Source organism: Argopecten irradians, chromosome 1, assembly GCF_041381155.1.
Source record: "Argopecten irradians isolate NY chromosome 1, Ai_NY, whole genome shotgun sequence".
Taxonomy (NCBI): Eukaryota; Metazoa; Mollusca; class Bivalvia; order Pectinida; family Pectinidae; genus Argopecten; species Argopecten irradians.
The window spans coordinates 61,538,718-61,555,187 of record NC_091134.1 but is presented as its reverse complement, the minus strand read 5'-3'; the positions used below and the strand labels follow the sequence as shown (position 1 = coordinate 61,555,187).

The following is a 16,470-nucleotide window of genomic DNA, read 5'->3' as shown; positions in this document are numbered from 1 at the left end:
AGGTATGGAAAAAAACACCTTAAACTTAAAACTATCAGTCAATCTTTTTTGATAAGATATTGTTAATGTTTTTAGTGCTATTTAGTAATATTAGTTGCTATGATTAACAGGTTTGTGTCGTATGGTGGCCCAGCCAGCATCACGTGGAGAGTGGACCGTATATATGACCAGTGATGAACACATGGTAGACGATGTAAGTATAACTGTGTTGTGTTTACTCTTGTCACTTTTACATGTCATCTAAGACAAATTCTTCAGTCTTCAATTGTATATCTGTGCATCTCAAATGAACATCACATTAGGCCTGTAGCTTGTTGAAATGAAGTTTTGCCATTACCGAAATCAATCACCTTGCCAAATTTAAGGGTCATGGCATGAGATTCATTCTTGTTTGGTATACGGTTACTTCAGGCTCATTGAACTCTGTATAGACAGTGTATCTTTTTATGCTCTCTTCTTTAGTATGATTTCTGAATTTTTATGCCTCGACCATGAAAAACGACCGTATACAATGATCCCATGTCTACCCTGTCATGTCTCCTAGTTCCAATTTTATATGGAGCCTACAGTTTACACATTTCTAGTCTTAACCTATTCTATTTTTATGCAGTCTGTCAAGTCAGAACCTGATTGTTCCATCTCCTTGTGAAATACTCATTTTATGCAAATACGTTTTGAACAAAAAGTTCATTGATTTTAGAGATGATATGTATGACGAATAATGTTTTTTCTTTACAAGCACATGTTAATGTTATATAAGGATATTATTGATTATTTAAGTCATTACTTCATCCTCAATAGATTGTTTCCATCGCATATAAATTTCTGATTTCTGATTAAGTCTATCGCTGTTCTAGTATTAAATCAGCCTCATATCAAAGCTTGACTTCTGTGGACAATACTGGTTACCATGGAAATAATAAGAATATGTAAAAGGCTTTGTGTTGTTAGCATTTACCTGTCATATAACCATCGACAACAACCAGTGACAGGCTCAGTCATTGATGAAGGCTTTCAGTAGTCAGAGATACTGCTTACAAAAATGGGTCCGTTGGTAAAAGTGAAAGGATTTTCATGGTGGAAGGTTGTTGTGGATGAAGTTTGTGATACGTTTGTTAGTTTTGTAAACTGCCTTAGAGGAGTCATTATCAAGGTCATGTGTCTGAGAAAATACCTGGTTTCAAATAGACATTGATTAGTTACAGCACTTCTCTAATTATAGGTCCATCGTAAACACTTTCTTTTGGGATATGTAATATTCAGAAAAACAAACTACACCAAAGAAATATTCAAAGAAAAGGAGAGTCTACGTACCAAGGAATAGAATCAGTTACCTGCGCTGTTAGACAGGCAGTATACAGGTTCTGACTCGCTAACTAGTAAACTGGTAATTAAAAAAAGATATAGTGCCTTTTGAAAGCGTCATCTTTTGGGAATTAACATTGAATTGACATACAAACATCCAGAGGTCAGTCTCAGACAGCCATGTTGGTAATACAATGTCTTAACAATTATATGGCAGAATAATGTGACATTGTTTCTACCTGGGAATTAACTGTAATGAGGACATGCAGTGAGAATTGTGATAAAAACATCTGATAGCAGGAGCAGGGAAATTTTATAGTAATCTGTGATTAAAATAAAACATTTGATTGCCTGTCGATCAATTTAATTACCGATTAAAAACACTGCATAGCAGTGTGAATGTGCTGTCAAATTAAGCCTGGAAAAACATTGATTACGATATGGATTTCTACCAATTATCTTTGTTTACTGAAGGGTCGGCAATATTTGATGTGGAACCTGATGTTGGCTTTGTGGGACAAGCTACATATGCTGATGTTAGACATGTAACCATAACTGTTTACAGTGGAACTAGTTCATGAAACAAGAACGTGATAACAAATCATTGCTCGGATCTATGGTTGATTTCCTGTATTTCAGATGATTATATGTTTGAGCAGAGAGAATCTGAGATAACTGCCGTAGTGTCGTATTATTTACTTGCATTGTAATACTAGTGGAGGGTTTACAATGCTGTGAAGTTAAGTGGATCTAGATCTGTGTCAGATGTTTCAAGCTGTCCAGGATCTACGTGATGCTGGTATTGTTCCAATCTTTGTCAAGGGAATCTGATCGGAACCAACTTTAACTTGTTAATGCTACTTACCTGTGTTATTAGTGTATCTCGTTACCTGACTGTTTCCATGGTAATGGGGCTGGACTCCAGTGGATAGTTGTAACAATGATGGTACAGGTAGATCATTGACATTGTAACAATCACATGATCCTACATTGTGTGATGCTGTAATTTAACATGATTAGTTATCAGAAACCTGGAATTACACACAAAAATGTCTGGACATCAAAATCAAATAGGTCAACTTGTTGACTGGATAATGAAATTGAATATGTCATCTTGTTATAAGAAGACTGGAATTAAACCAACTGACAATAAGTGATTTCCAAAAGTGGGATTCAACATGAGATTTGGTAAACTGAAATTTCACCATGCCATCTTGCAATCATGATAAGGGTAAAACTGACCCTAGCTTGTTGTCATGGTTACCACTATTTGTACAATGATCCTGATACTGTGGTACCCTGCAATCATTTGATATGATTCCATTTATAGAAGTAGAGGATAAAACCCAGCAATAACAGAATGACGTCAACAAGAAATGAGATGCTGTGTATTGGTTATGAATCAGATGGAATCAAAATGTCAAATCTACCAAATAAGACGGTTTTGGAAGCATAAAACGATTGGAATATTCTAAAAATGGCTTTTTTATTGGGGTTGTAGCACTTGAACCAAGCGTTGGTGGATAAAAAAATTGTTCACAGCTTTGATTGTATGAACCACCATTGAGTTTGAGAACCTCTGATCATGACATCAGCTTTACTAAGATCATCTTTGATGAGCGTGTGTGAGCAAACTGCATTGTGGTGCTATTGAAAGGACTACTACATCTTATGGCTTTCCATAATGTTCCTTGGTGCGACTTATGAACAGAAGATGAGCTGTAGGAATGTCCTGTAAGCGCAAGTTGTCAAAGATGGGACTTATTACGCCTATGTGTCAGTATATGAACGATGGACGTTACACCAGGACAACTACAACCAAAGTAAATGTTTGTAATGAGTAGGGATCAAGTAAGGTTCAGGGGGATATTTGAATATACAGTTGTTAACTTAAACTTGTGTAATGCAAGACTTCTGATTTGAAGTATTTTGTAGGCTCAGACTAAAAGTAAACTATACCTAAATTAAAATACATGTAATTAAGATAATTCTAAGACTTCATAGTCTATTCAGCTACATTTAAGTTCAGATTTATAACTTAACTATGGTCACATATACTGTTGTTTCCAAGCACCCATGAACCAATCACTAAGGTATAGGGACATGTGGAGATCTTTACAAAAGTGAATGTCATAGGAAAATGATCTTGGATGTGATCATCAAGTATTTTAGTGATCCTGCACTAGGTATCATATAAACCTATATCTCAATATTTAGAATGTCTTAGGGTGTTAAGTTAAGTAATCTGAAGTGAGAAACCATTAGGCTACCTGCATTTTGAGATAAAAACCCATTTGACTGATGTTTGATTGATGGTATAATGCAGTAAAAATATCAAGATTATTAGTGAGAATCCATAGAAATACTGTAGTGTGTTTTTCTCCCCATTTCCAGCGGCATTGATTTTTACCTTGATTAATCTGTTAGGGAAACTTGTATGGTATGAAATATATATGACTCAGGTAAACTGTTGTGTATGTAATTTGTATGGTGACTATTGTTATATTTTACACACGTTGATGCGAGTCATTAAGGATAAGCTGATGCTGTAGTCTATGGGGAATATCTGTAATCAGCGGTGATAATGACAGGCCCAGTTTTCTACAGCCACTAATTGATTTCTACCCCAATCTACCTGTAAATTGTAATAATATTAGCCATCTCAAAGGAAGTGTAGAGTCCATTAAGTTTAATGGGGTGACAGTGATTAGTGAAATGATATTGCTGAAACACGTAATATTAATAAAGCAACTGGTGAATTTTTATCGGCTTTCCATGATCTGTATTTGTATACATATGTATTTGAATTTGGCTTGATATAATATCATGCTTGCACATGTTATTTGGCTCAGGATATTGGACAAAGACAGCATCCTAATAATGTTACCTAGCAAGGCCCTGTGCTAATGTTCAACAATACACTTGGACCTTTCTATAGTGTTTATCAAACCCTTATACCCCCATTACTAGTGGTCTAAAGGAGCCAAGGAATGTCAAAAAGTGAGTGCGGCCACAGTAATAAATCCATAATTAATTCTCAAAATATATCAAACATGGATGAAATGTAAACAAAACCAGCATTGATCTTTGCTGAATGTCAAACTTCAAGGTCATATTTCTAAAAGAAACCATTTCTTATTTAAAAACTTTCATTGGCATATTTCACATTTGTAAAAATTTGTAAATTCGGGGAAATGATAAATTTATAAAGGGAATTTGATAAAGTATGGAGCTCAAGGATCCAGTTCACTGTTTTCCACATCCTAAAATTTGCTATACTTGTTTACAATAGTAAAATCCTTCCTGTCATGTGAATGCTGCTGGCTACGTTGAAGAAATGATAATTGTACTCAGTTCTTGGTATGAATAATGGAAGTTGACACGAGATCACAGTTATAGGGTGATATAGTTGTTGTTAGTGTGAAGTTAAAAATGAAATATGAAGAGGTGATGTGATGTGAGTAGGAAATGTACTGATGGATAATCTACCTAGCTGGTAGAAACATGGATAATCTGTCAATAAGGATGGTTACCATGGACACCCTGCTACTAGGTCTTAAAAAATTGTACCATGGTAGAGAAATATATCTCGGCTGCAATAAAAAAATAAATGAACAACTGATGTCCTAAGAATGATAAACTACACTGAAAATAAGTTTAGAAACTTAAAGGCTTAAATGTGCAAAAAGATTTCAATAAGAATCCAAAAAATTAATACACGTTATAATTAACCATCAAGATAATAGTAATTTAAGCTATGGATGGTAAAATGTTACAATTACGAAACTTACGACAAACCATTTATGTTTCCTGCTGATCCTGATTTCTTCTTATAAAATATTTAATGTCTATGTGTTTTATCAGGCTGTACAAAGAGGACCCTCTACACCCCAGCCCCCTCCTAATGCAGAACCTCGTCAACTACGACCTCAGCTACCAAAGGAGCCAGAGGTCATGACTGTGACCTTCAACAAGGTCAACGGAAGTATGGGTCTCAGCATCGTGGCTGCTAAGGTAAGAGTTTGTGTACATGTTTATATTGGTCTGCCAACTTTCTGTAAGGAATCAGAAGTTTAAGGTAAGTGACCGGAGTGTAATCCAATACAACAATTGCATTTTTTGCCAAATGAATAAAGATAGGACATGAAATGTGCCAAAATTTTCCATGTTGAAGCCAATAACACAATAACCTTATAACTGTTTAAAGATATAATTTTATGTAAGGCTATTGTTTTGGCTACTTTTTATCAACTGAACAGTACACCAAGTCCTGGTCTAAAAGTACATTACACTGTTAAAGTGTTTCAGTATCAGGAGATAGACAATCCAGGGCTGTGGCTTCTCTCTTGTCAATCTGATGTCACTTCAGACAAATCTCTGTTACAGTTGGCTAAGAGCATACATGGTTATCTCCCTTTGTGTGATAACACTGATATTTCTGTTTAGCACAATCATTCAAGTTCCGAGCATTTTACTATGGGTTAACGGCCTATCTCGCTTTTGATAAATAATATTGTATTTACCTCTGTTTTTGATTTGCATTTACATATTTATTTTAATTTGTTATTAACATTCTTCAGTATTATTTTTATTTGAGTAAAAGTATTTAAATTATGTGTAAATCAAAACCTCCTTTTTGTCTTCCTGGGTGCTTTGTATCTGCTGTAGGTCAACAGAGGTATGTAGAGTTATCTTCCCTTGATAATTTTTACATTGAGTTTGAGGCATCTAAGGCACCAGGTGCGCTCATTACAAGCCTTTTGTCCAGATTGTAACTGGTTTAGATTTTCTTTTTTTATGGAACTATAATCTCTACTGTTGTTATGGTTACTATCAGTGTGCATGACCTCGGGATTGTTGTGCGAGGTCAATTGTGAGGTCGCACTACTTGGGAGGGGTCTTACATCCTGATATCGGGATTAAGGACTGTTGTATAAAATGGTATGTTAGTGTGTATTGTATATAGTTCAGTATCAGACCCCTGTATACAGCCTGGCTAGTAAGACCGATATGAGCTCCATGTGTGTAACACAAACTCCCTCTGATACTACTGTTATTCCTGGGTATTTACTCCAGGTAAATAGGGAAATCTCAGAACATGTCAATCAAACATCGGTGACACAAGGTGAAGTTTGACGACTAGTACAAATTTAACGCTTTCAATGTCTGATACAATATTGCAGCATGTCTGATAAAATATTGCAGACATCTCATAAAACAGCTTGTTTTAAATTCTTTACTGTGTACATTATCTCAAGGTTATGCTGTAGTGTATGTCAAAATATAATGGCTTAAATTGCATTAAAATTTTTAAAGTTAAATGATTTGGTGAATGTGATATGTAAAAGCTATGAAAAAGTATTCAATTTAAAGCTTTTCGCTTTAATAATTATTACAGTAATTTACTGTCATCTACAGAATTTAGGGCAAGAAATGTTAGAAGTAATTATCATAAATTTCACTCCTAACATCCATAATCTTAAAAGTTTCAATTAAAACTTACCACCTCTGATTCATGGGTCTCAACCCTATGACTGTTTAATTTTAAAAAGATAGATTCTTCAGTTCATTAATTAGTTTTTGATAAGTCATTTGTATGTAATGTAAACTTTACTACAAACTGCATGTAATAAGATATGGCAATACATGCATGTATTTTTGTATGTTAAAAACATCTTAATGAATTTGGACCATCTTAATTTTCAGTAATTAGAAGATTTTAATTTTGAACCTTGACCTAAGCTATGAATGTGGTATGCTTGTATTTGCTATGAGTGAATTGCTAGTCTGGTCTTAGACTGATTTATGTTGACGGAGAGGAGTATTAGAATTGTCAAATCTGATGGCTTCCTGTTATAAGATGTTTTATATATCCTCTACCTGTCTGTACAGAAACATACATATCTGTTTTATTAAATGTGTAAGGCTTGCTCAAATCTAGTATTGTAAGGTCTATTGTAGAAATTATAGAAAAACTTTGTTACTTAACTGCCTTGTTTCAAATTTAAATTTGTTGAAACATTTATCAAGCTCACACTTAATGTTTCCTGTCGTAGTTAAAACACAAAGGTAAATTACTTAATAAGACACATTCAAAGAAAGTGAGTCATACTTGTGGTACAGTCTACCATAAGGTAAGATATGCACTCTGTTACATTGCACTCAGACAAATTAGACAAGGAGCCGACGGTAATATGATCGCTGTCACTAATACCTGTATAATGCTGTTGTCTAAAAGATCCCAAATCAAAATATCCTGACCGCTGCCACCAGTAAATGATTCAATTTATATTTTGAAATTTTCCAATGAGATTGGCCAATTCAATAAAATAATGTTGGTTTTTTTTTTTATCTGAAATTGACATTTAAACAAAATTTGAATCAATTGCAAATACACATTGAATGACATTTGATATTTTGACTAGGTTCCATTAAATGTGTGGATCAGTTTTCATTAATTTTCTAATTGGGTTTAGATTGTCTATTAAATATATTGAACTGCTTAATTTATTGACAATTACCTATGTGTGCATGTAATAATTGATGAGATGGCTCTGAAGGTTTTGTCTAAGATTCAATTTCAGTCTACCCTATACTCGGGGAAGTAGATAGTGTACAGTATTTCTGTACTTGCTTACCTACCAAAGGGATTTACATGAGGGATTAATTTTGACCCAGACCTAATTGTCAAATTAGTTTCTGTTTAGATAAGGATATGGAGAATCTGATGACATTTGATACCCTGATATGTTGGTTATATCTGTGGAGTTGAAATGATAGTGGTAAGTCAGTGAGTGGTAGGAAAGCAATTAACTGTTAACGAGTATCAGCATCAATTAAGGTTTCTATATATATATATAGATACTTATTTGAGATATACATAAAGGGAATTCATAATTTAGTAAATATTTGATAGGTTGGGGAATTCAATGTGAGAAAACATTAAGAACAATACAAATCATTGTATATTTACAGTGAAGGTGAAATAATATGTAAATATTTCATTTTGTGTACCTTAGGAAATTGTTTTTAAATGAGGCCAAATATTGATTTGGTTTGTAATTTCCATAATGATGCTATACGGCACTAAGATATGATTATGAAGCTATAAGGAAAATCGATTGGAGAAATTAACCTATCATATAGTGTCATAATTAGATTAACATCAATATGATTTTTTTTACATTTTTTTTCTATAAATCATTAAATCAATTTATCAAAATTTTTAATAAAATCCCAATAATCCAGTAAATTATTACATTGTGTCTTATTTTGAACTACATGTATATTTGAAGAAAAAAAAATGGTACAAATATTTTTTTTTTTTACTATATTTTTAAATTTGATCTTTTTTGAAAAATGAAGGGGCTTTTGTCCTCTATTCCATTAGTATGGAGGGGCTTTTGTCCAAGGGGCTTTTGTCCTAGGGGCTTATGTCCTAAGGGGCTTTTGTCCGGGGGGGGGGGGGGGGGGGGGCGGCTTTTGTCTCCGTACCCCATATTTTATATTCATTGTAAGGTGTCTGTCAAATGTTGAAGTTAAAACCCTAGGTCGTAATGTAATGGAACGTAAGATTAAATTATTCATTAGTGCAATAGGAAAAAATAAATTAAATAGAAGAGAATGCATAGACATATTTGTAGACTCAATTTAAGATACTAATATGGCTGTAATGTAACACATGTGTAAACATTCATAGCTTCAATCTAAATATAGACGTAAAATATTTAGATATTTCATCGGTGCATCAGTGTATGAAGTTTGACAGGCCAGTAATGTTCTGAGTTATAGGTATTGTCTGTACTGTAAAACTGTCAGGGGGAATTCATTAGAAATCAGGTTATCTTGTTCTCAAGGCTCGAGTGGTAAAACTGAAAGTATTCACATGTACGTTATCAAACCTAGCTGTGAGGTAGTCCTGCTTGATCTACCTGTGAAGTTATCAAGCGTTTGTAATCAATCTGATATTTACAGAAATGTGATTGGACGATTCTATGTTATCAAACAACCCACATGTCCGTAGAAGCTGGCTGTACATATAACTTTCCTGCAGCCAAAACGTGCTTGTGTTTTGGATGTGTATGGGATCAGACCACCTGAACTCACCCATGTACCGGTTATGGTTTAAGAAGTATTTAAATCTGATTTGCATATCAATGCCGTTCTCTGTTGTGTGTTAAGAGAGAGAAGTGGGCTTGTTGAATTGAGGCTCGAGGCTATTTCTATCACGTTAGTGTATATACAGTACGTCTTATTCTCCTGTCCGGACATTCGGCATGGGACTGCATGACAGCTGGGGCTTACCATACCTGTAATTAGAAATCAGAAGTACTTGTGACCAATTTCAATAATTCTGGTGTAGGTTTCAAATGCTTACCTGTGTATAGTTCTGATTGACATCGTCTAGTGGAAAAGGAAAGTGTTTAAAAGGCTGTGACACACCTGTACGATATACACCTGTATTCTGTGTCTATTATCACTGAGTTTCAGGCTTCATTGCCAAAAACAATACATTTCAATATATACCTGGTTTTGTTTGAAAATTCCTGAAATTTTCTGGATTGTTATAAGAGGATGTGTTTTGTCTGATATCAGTGAAAATCGGTGTGGATTTCTAAATTCGTTTTCATCATTCAGTGTTCAGCCAAGTGTGAGATCGGAGGGATTTATGATGTAAGGTAGTATCTATGTCATGTGTCTACAAGGACCAGTGTTAATATCGTGGGTGTATCTCCAGACACCATTAGGAGATTACATTAGATCATCTTACATCATTATTTCCAGATGTCATTAATCAGAATTTATTTTCAAGCTTTTAAGTTTTAGTTATAGATGCTCTATCTTATCTTTTATCACTTTTATATGTTCTGGTTTTGTGATGTACAGGTCTGTCCCTCCCTCGAGGAGGACGGAGATTATACCTCTAATCCCTACAAAATCATAATGGACTGGGAAAACTTAATCAGTACTCATTCCATTATTGAACTGGAGGGTGAGGAGGTCAGAGATATTATTTAATGTAGATCTTCACTTTAATTTTTGTGGATGTCAGACTCCTAAAAGCATATCTCTGATTAGGAAAGAGTTAATCAAAATGTTTCAAGAAATTGAGACAGGTGTTCGAGAAGTTCAAAAAAGATGTAAAACTGTTGAAGAAAATTTGAATTAACAACTTTGGTGATTAGAAAATGTTCATTTAAAGTAGGAAATGGTCGTTTTATAAAATGGCTTTGATAAATTTGAAGTAGTGAAAAGGTGATGTTGAATTCAAAGGTTTGATTCAATTGATGTAGGCAAAATGTGATGTTTAATTAAAGTATTTGATTGAAATGAAGTAGCTTGACTAAAGTTGATTCATAATGTTTTATTAAACTAAAGTAGGCAAAAAGTGATGTTAATTTAAGTTTTGAAGTATTCTATTTTTTCTTGATATGTCTTGTTGAAATGTTTGGCACTGACTGAGTTACTTTAGCAACCAAAGACTTCTGGTGTAGCAAAAGTGTCTGAATAGAGTACAAAAAATGTCTGGCATGTCAATTGTGTGTACTCATTTATCTGTCACTATGCAAACTAAGCCTTTAGAAATTTACATTGGCACAAACAAAAGGAACATTTACGTAGCAGTTTGGTAAATTGTGTACTTTTCAAGTTAGCTATCTTATCGGCTCTGAAAAAGCACAAATAAAATAGTAGCAAGTTAAAACTTTGTCCAAGTTGTGTAAACGGTGTTCTGTGCCGACAAGGGGAAAAGCTGTTTATCTATCAATTTGTTATAGATCCTGTGTCATTGGATATTGACAAGCTCCAGTGTTGGGGCTCCTAGTATTTTCTATAGTAATGATAAATGCTGGTTGTTACAAAAGTCGAAACTAATGTGTCGGCAAACAGCCTCTCTTGACATTGGAAACAAACTTGGCCCTTTTCAAGTAACGAGTGGCTTTGTTAAGCACCTTGGAAAGGTTGCCAAGTTTTGGGGAACATTTTCTATAAATAGATTTTCTCACCTGGTAATTCGTTACTTGTTCAAGAAAAAGTGAGAAAATTTGACCTCATGTTGGGGTGACATGCCCGTTAGTTTCAGTTTGCAATATCAAGAATTTTACAAGACCAAGGTTTGATAGACACTACATTTAGAAGTTGGCCTTTGACCATTGTTGACGCCAGACCAATAAACTAGGGTTTGGTAAACGATAACGAATATCTGCCATTATATAAGTAAAAAACATCTATTACAGGCGAATATAAATCTTATGAAGTAAGAAAAGGGATGTTGTAATGCTTAAATGGCTAGGGTCTGTACTGGTGACCTGGCAGGCACACATCACGTTTTAAAGTTTTATTACATTAAAGTTCTGTCGTAGTTTATGGTGTGCATATTGGCCCTTTAATTTCACCTAATAGGGGGTAATGGTGTACTGAGGCTACCCATCATGTAGGGCCATGTGGGGTCAAGGCGTGGGACCGAGAAACATAACGGCCACTTTGTTTACCGCAAAGATCATAAGAGTACAGCGTGATGCATGCTTTATCATCTTGATCAAATTAAATGAAAACTGAAACGGTAGAAAATAACTTTCTGGATTTTAAATGGAAAAAGAAAATATCTAACAATGTTTTTTGTCAAGGATATGAAGTTTCCTACGTTACTGTGGCATTTTTGACGAGATGTCGTGTTTGATAACTGACCTTTTGAATGCGAAAGTCAACAGGAAATGGCCTTTTGTTACAGCTAGGACGAGCATAGTACCCAAGGAATGCTCAAATCTTTCAGCAAAACAAAATGTCTTCGTGCCCTGATCTCCTGGATTCCGAGGGGTTTAGTGGCCAGTTCATGTTATAGGTGCAACGTCCAAACTGGTATTATATTAACTTGTAACATAAATATCAATAAAATTACTACATGTTTAAGGAATTAGTAAAGATTTCCTATATAAACATGTGGCTAAATTTCTAAAGAACTTTCACATTAATGAAAACACTTATGTTTATTTTTTACCTTACCCTGAAATTCCTGTCATACACCGGGGACACATTCTATTAGTGGTAAAAGTGTTGATAAATTCATTATGGAGTGGCTTCTATTTATTGTATTAAACCAAAAGATATGTTTTATTTCAATTTTGGATTCATTTATATTATATAACCGTATAAAGATATGACACCTGTATTGTGTCCCACATAACGGTTACATTCCATTCATATCTATAGACAGATCTTAAGGAGCTATTACGGTAAGTGCTCTCGACTGTCGATGTCATTATTCAATCCTTATTTTATTTTCTTATCATGTTAAGCCTGAGTAGGTAACATACATTTCTGTATATTTCTGTATATCTGAGGAAGACTGTGGGTATTGTTTTTATGGTTCCAATATTTACCGTACAGCTGTTTTTTCAGTATTCCTTTAATGTTTTAAGTCTGATAGAACTATACCTAATCAACTTCAGTGTTTTGACAGCTCGCCGCTAAGTATTGTTCTCACGCCTGGCAAGGTTCCAGTAATTTTTTCATTTGGGATTTTCTCTGGAAGGAATTTAAATCATAATAATGTGTCCAAAACAAAGATGGAGGAATGGTGTTGAGTAGGGAGCTATTGTTGGTCGTTATTTATAAGCCAGGGTGTCTCAAGATTTTGTCAGGGTATACAGCAATTGGCCATTAGTAGTACACACATGCTGGTTACCTATAAGTCAATTAAAAGATTTACAAATATAGTGCTATCGAGACTTGGATCAATGGCGCGTGCATGCTGACCTGCTGTCTCTACCGCAATGTATTGTAGGCTATGGTCTGTTTGTATGAATTAAAGTATTAGGAACAATCGAAAGTTCTAATGGGATTTCCTTCACAAATCTGGGGGTTAAATATATTGTATTGTTTGCTATGATTTTAAACATATGTCTTCATTGTTTCTAAATTTTGCCGAAAAGCATTGTCAAATTCCATTTAGATAAGATTTCTATAAGCCAAGTTTTTGCTTTGAAAAATAAAGATTATAAAGAATAATAAATATAACCACATTGTTCTTGCATGTTAAATTTTTGATGTGGATTTGATTCAAAATTTAGTAGAAGAATCCAATATGTATCCAATATATTCTACCATTTTTCGTTGAAGTAGAAAGAAACAACAAAAGAAGGTCAGAGAACCTATTTAAATTTTAAAATGTTACAGTGAGCATATATATATATATATATATATGACATAAAATCCTCTTTGTAAGTTCTCTTAGCAACACAAGTCACACTTTGTGACGTCTTACAATTAATCTGGAAATGTTATTGATGTGTCAGGATTGGAATGTTGTTAGGAGTAGGATTGGAATGTCAGTGTAAATGTTGGTATTACAACAGTTTGATTTTGGTCCTGTACTACTGTACTATGTTAACACCTGATATCTCCAACCGTCATCAGATAGAAGGGCGAGATAATGTTAACTAGTGTAGACTGGAGGTGGTACTGATCTGGTATACTGTGATAACAGACAGGTACAGGTCCTTAAGGCCACTTCAATTATAGCTAATTATATAGTCATCATGAAGTATTAGTCAGTTCATACTACACAGTTTAACAGCATACAAGGTTGTGGAATTCCTTTGATATGGATAACTTTCACATTATCTTAAAATTTCTAAATGTGAATTTCTGTATTGAACCTTAAACAAGATCATTATTTTCCTTTCACCTTAGTAGTTTCTCAGGTTTGGATCATTAACCAATCTTTGAATCAATCATTTTAGGTTCTTTATCTGTGACACAGATAATTCCCTCTTCTTATCCCAGTATCCTGATGGATGAGAGGGATGCCCTGAAGTCAACCTATTGGGTGCGTGACACTGAAATTCAAAGTTAAAATAATATCCAACATATGCACCGCAGATGCATGACTCCATGCGAGGTCAGCAGCTATAAAAAGGCATGACCAAATCATGAGAATTCAAAGTTTAATGCAATATAAATGATGACCATGTATCCTAGGTATTTGATAAGCACATGACATTAGCATTTTCGATTGTAATCTGACCAAGATATCGGATACTGAATCATTATATAAATATTTTGCTGTGTTACCATGGAAACCCAATAGCTCCCTTGGTAACATGTGGTATGAAGGGAAGATTTTCATTGCCTAGAACATGTGATGTTTACAGTCAATGTTTCATTACCTTGTCAACAAGGACCTGGAATGTGGCCTGTCAGGTTTACCCCTGTACTAACTTATAAAGGTACAAATACAGGTACAAAACTCAGGTATTCAGAATGGCATCGATATCTGTCCTCTCTATCTTTTGTTGTATAAGAGAGCCGATTACTTACAATTTTCACCTGATTTCTACTCTACAGTCGTAAACAGGCTTCTGTGAAGTTTTACTGTAATGAACAACAAATGGAAAAATTCCCACATTCCTGTTATAAAAAGAAACCAGGGTTTTCTGGGATTTACTGTCCGTCTATGTCGTAAGTTAGACCTTGAATCTATACATAACGATTGGCCTCTCTCTGGGTTATTCAATACTTTATATACTGTTAAAACAAATTCTAAGTGAAACATACCTGTTTTAAACATCGTTGTGGCTTTTTTCGTGTTTTAGATTAACACAGTTATTTCGCTGTAATAAGGTGGTAAATTATCACCTTTAGAAAGCTAGTGTGTTGTGAACACTCGCCTTGGAGCAGTGAAGATTTGTAAGTTTATTTCAAAGACTGGTCAATTACTATTCCCTAATTCACTAGTTTCAACATCCCAATAGGGGTCGATGTCTCAATGAGTTTACGAGTGATAATCCCCCAATTGATCAATTAGAACCTTACTGAGCCATTTTGATAACCCATTACCACCACAACCCTAGCCGGAGATGGAGTACTCTACGGCAGTGTTAAACACTATAGGCCGATTCACAGACCACAGGTGGAAAGGTTGATCAATGACTTATATGTTTTGATTAGTCGTGGATTTAACCTAAACATAATAGGTGGAAAAAGTGCTCTTATTGGTGTCAGTTAAATGAGAGGTTATTAAAAGGTGTGCTGGCTAGACGGTTTTAATGCAAATATTGTGTATGTCAGTGCTAATCAAATATTGTTACTTCTAGTAAAACATAAGTTTGAGGTCCATGTTTGTATGGGTATCATTGAAGGACGATGTTTATTTATCTCGGCAGTTGAGGAGATTTCCGGTCTTTTGTATTCGGATTAGTATTTAGTAGTTATGGGGCCGGGCACGGTACCACCTATACCTAAAATCAACTTCCTGTCAGGTCATGGGGAATTGTCTTGGTGATTGTGTGAGCTGGTTTTGATTGGTGACAAGATGAAATCCATCTGTTTGGGCCATTCAGCATAACTGGAGGGTCAGGAGATGTCATGGTTAATCTGTGAATTATACAGGGACATCAAAAGTAGGCCACAAATAGGGCCAAGCTAGTGGTTATATCACCATGGATACAAAGAATATTTCAGTTCATTTCTGTTCATTGTACAGTTATCATTGTCGTGATCTAACCAATGAAGGTTATTACAGATTTCTGTATGACTCAAATTGAACTTCATTTTGACAGTATAGGTGCCTTGATAGATAGACATGAATAATTTATGAATGAAATTCTTTGTATAAGATACACAAGAAAAAAAAACTGAATGAAATTTCCCTTTTTACTGTCATATGCCCTGCAGTCTGACATTACACAGGAATGAAGTGAAGTATTATCAGAATTTGTATATTTAGTCATTGTTTGATTTATCCTACAGTGACCAGGTTTCTAGACGTAAAGCTGAGTCATTGTATGATATATGTAGAGGTAAAACATATGTTATATTCCTGTATATCACCAACAGTTTCAAGATTTTGACAGTGATGAAGCCCAATATTTTAGAATACATTCTTTTTCTGTTACACCATTTTCCTTTTATTATCAAACCATTTTACTAGTCATTCCCTTCATGAACCAGCAACATTTTTAACTTATATAAAATTACCCACTACAGATAACGATAAAGTCACATTAAGGCTGTATGCTACATTTCAGTGGCATAAATTTCATTCTCTAATTTTGTGTACTTAATGGCGAACTAATAAATCTAAAAATATGTTCAATCTTGACATCTACTGGACACAACATTGCAACTGTTGGTGTTACGCAGTTTCATCTTTAGAGATAGGAAGTA

The 16,470-nt window shown here is 34.5% G+C and overlaps 1 protein-coding gene across 2 annotated transcripts in view; it reads left to right on the top strand.

Annotated features, from left to right (window-relative positions):
• The window catches only part of LOC138336779 (afadin-like), an 84,076-nt gene that overhangs the window by 45,474 nt on the left and 22,132 nt on the right, over positions 1 to 16,470 (top strand). For both annotated transcript variants that reach the window (XM_069286346.1, XM_069286354.1), the window contains exons 16-17: positions 111 to 193; positions 5,170 to 5,319. In XM_069286346.1, coding sequence (XP_069142447.1) covers positions 111 to 193; positions 5,170 to 5,319 — 233 coding nt within the window. The remainder of the gene's footprint in view (positions 1 to 110; positions 194 to 5,169; positions 5,320 to 16,470) is intronic.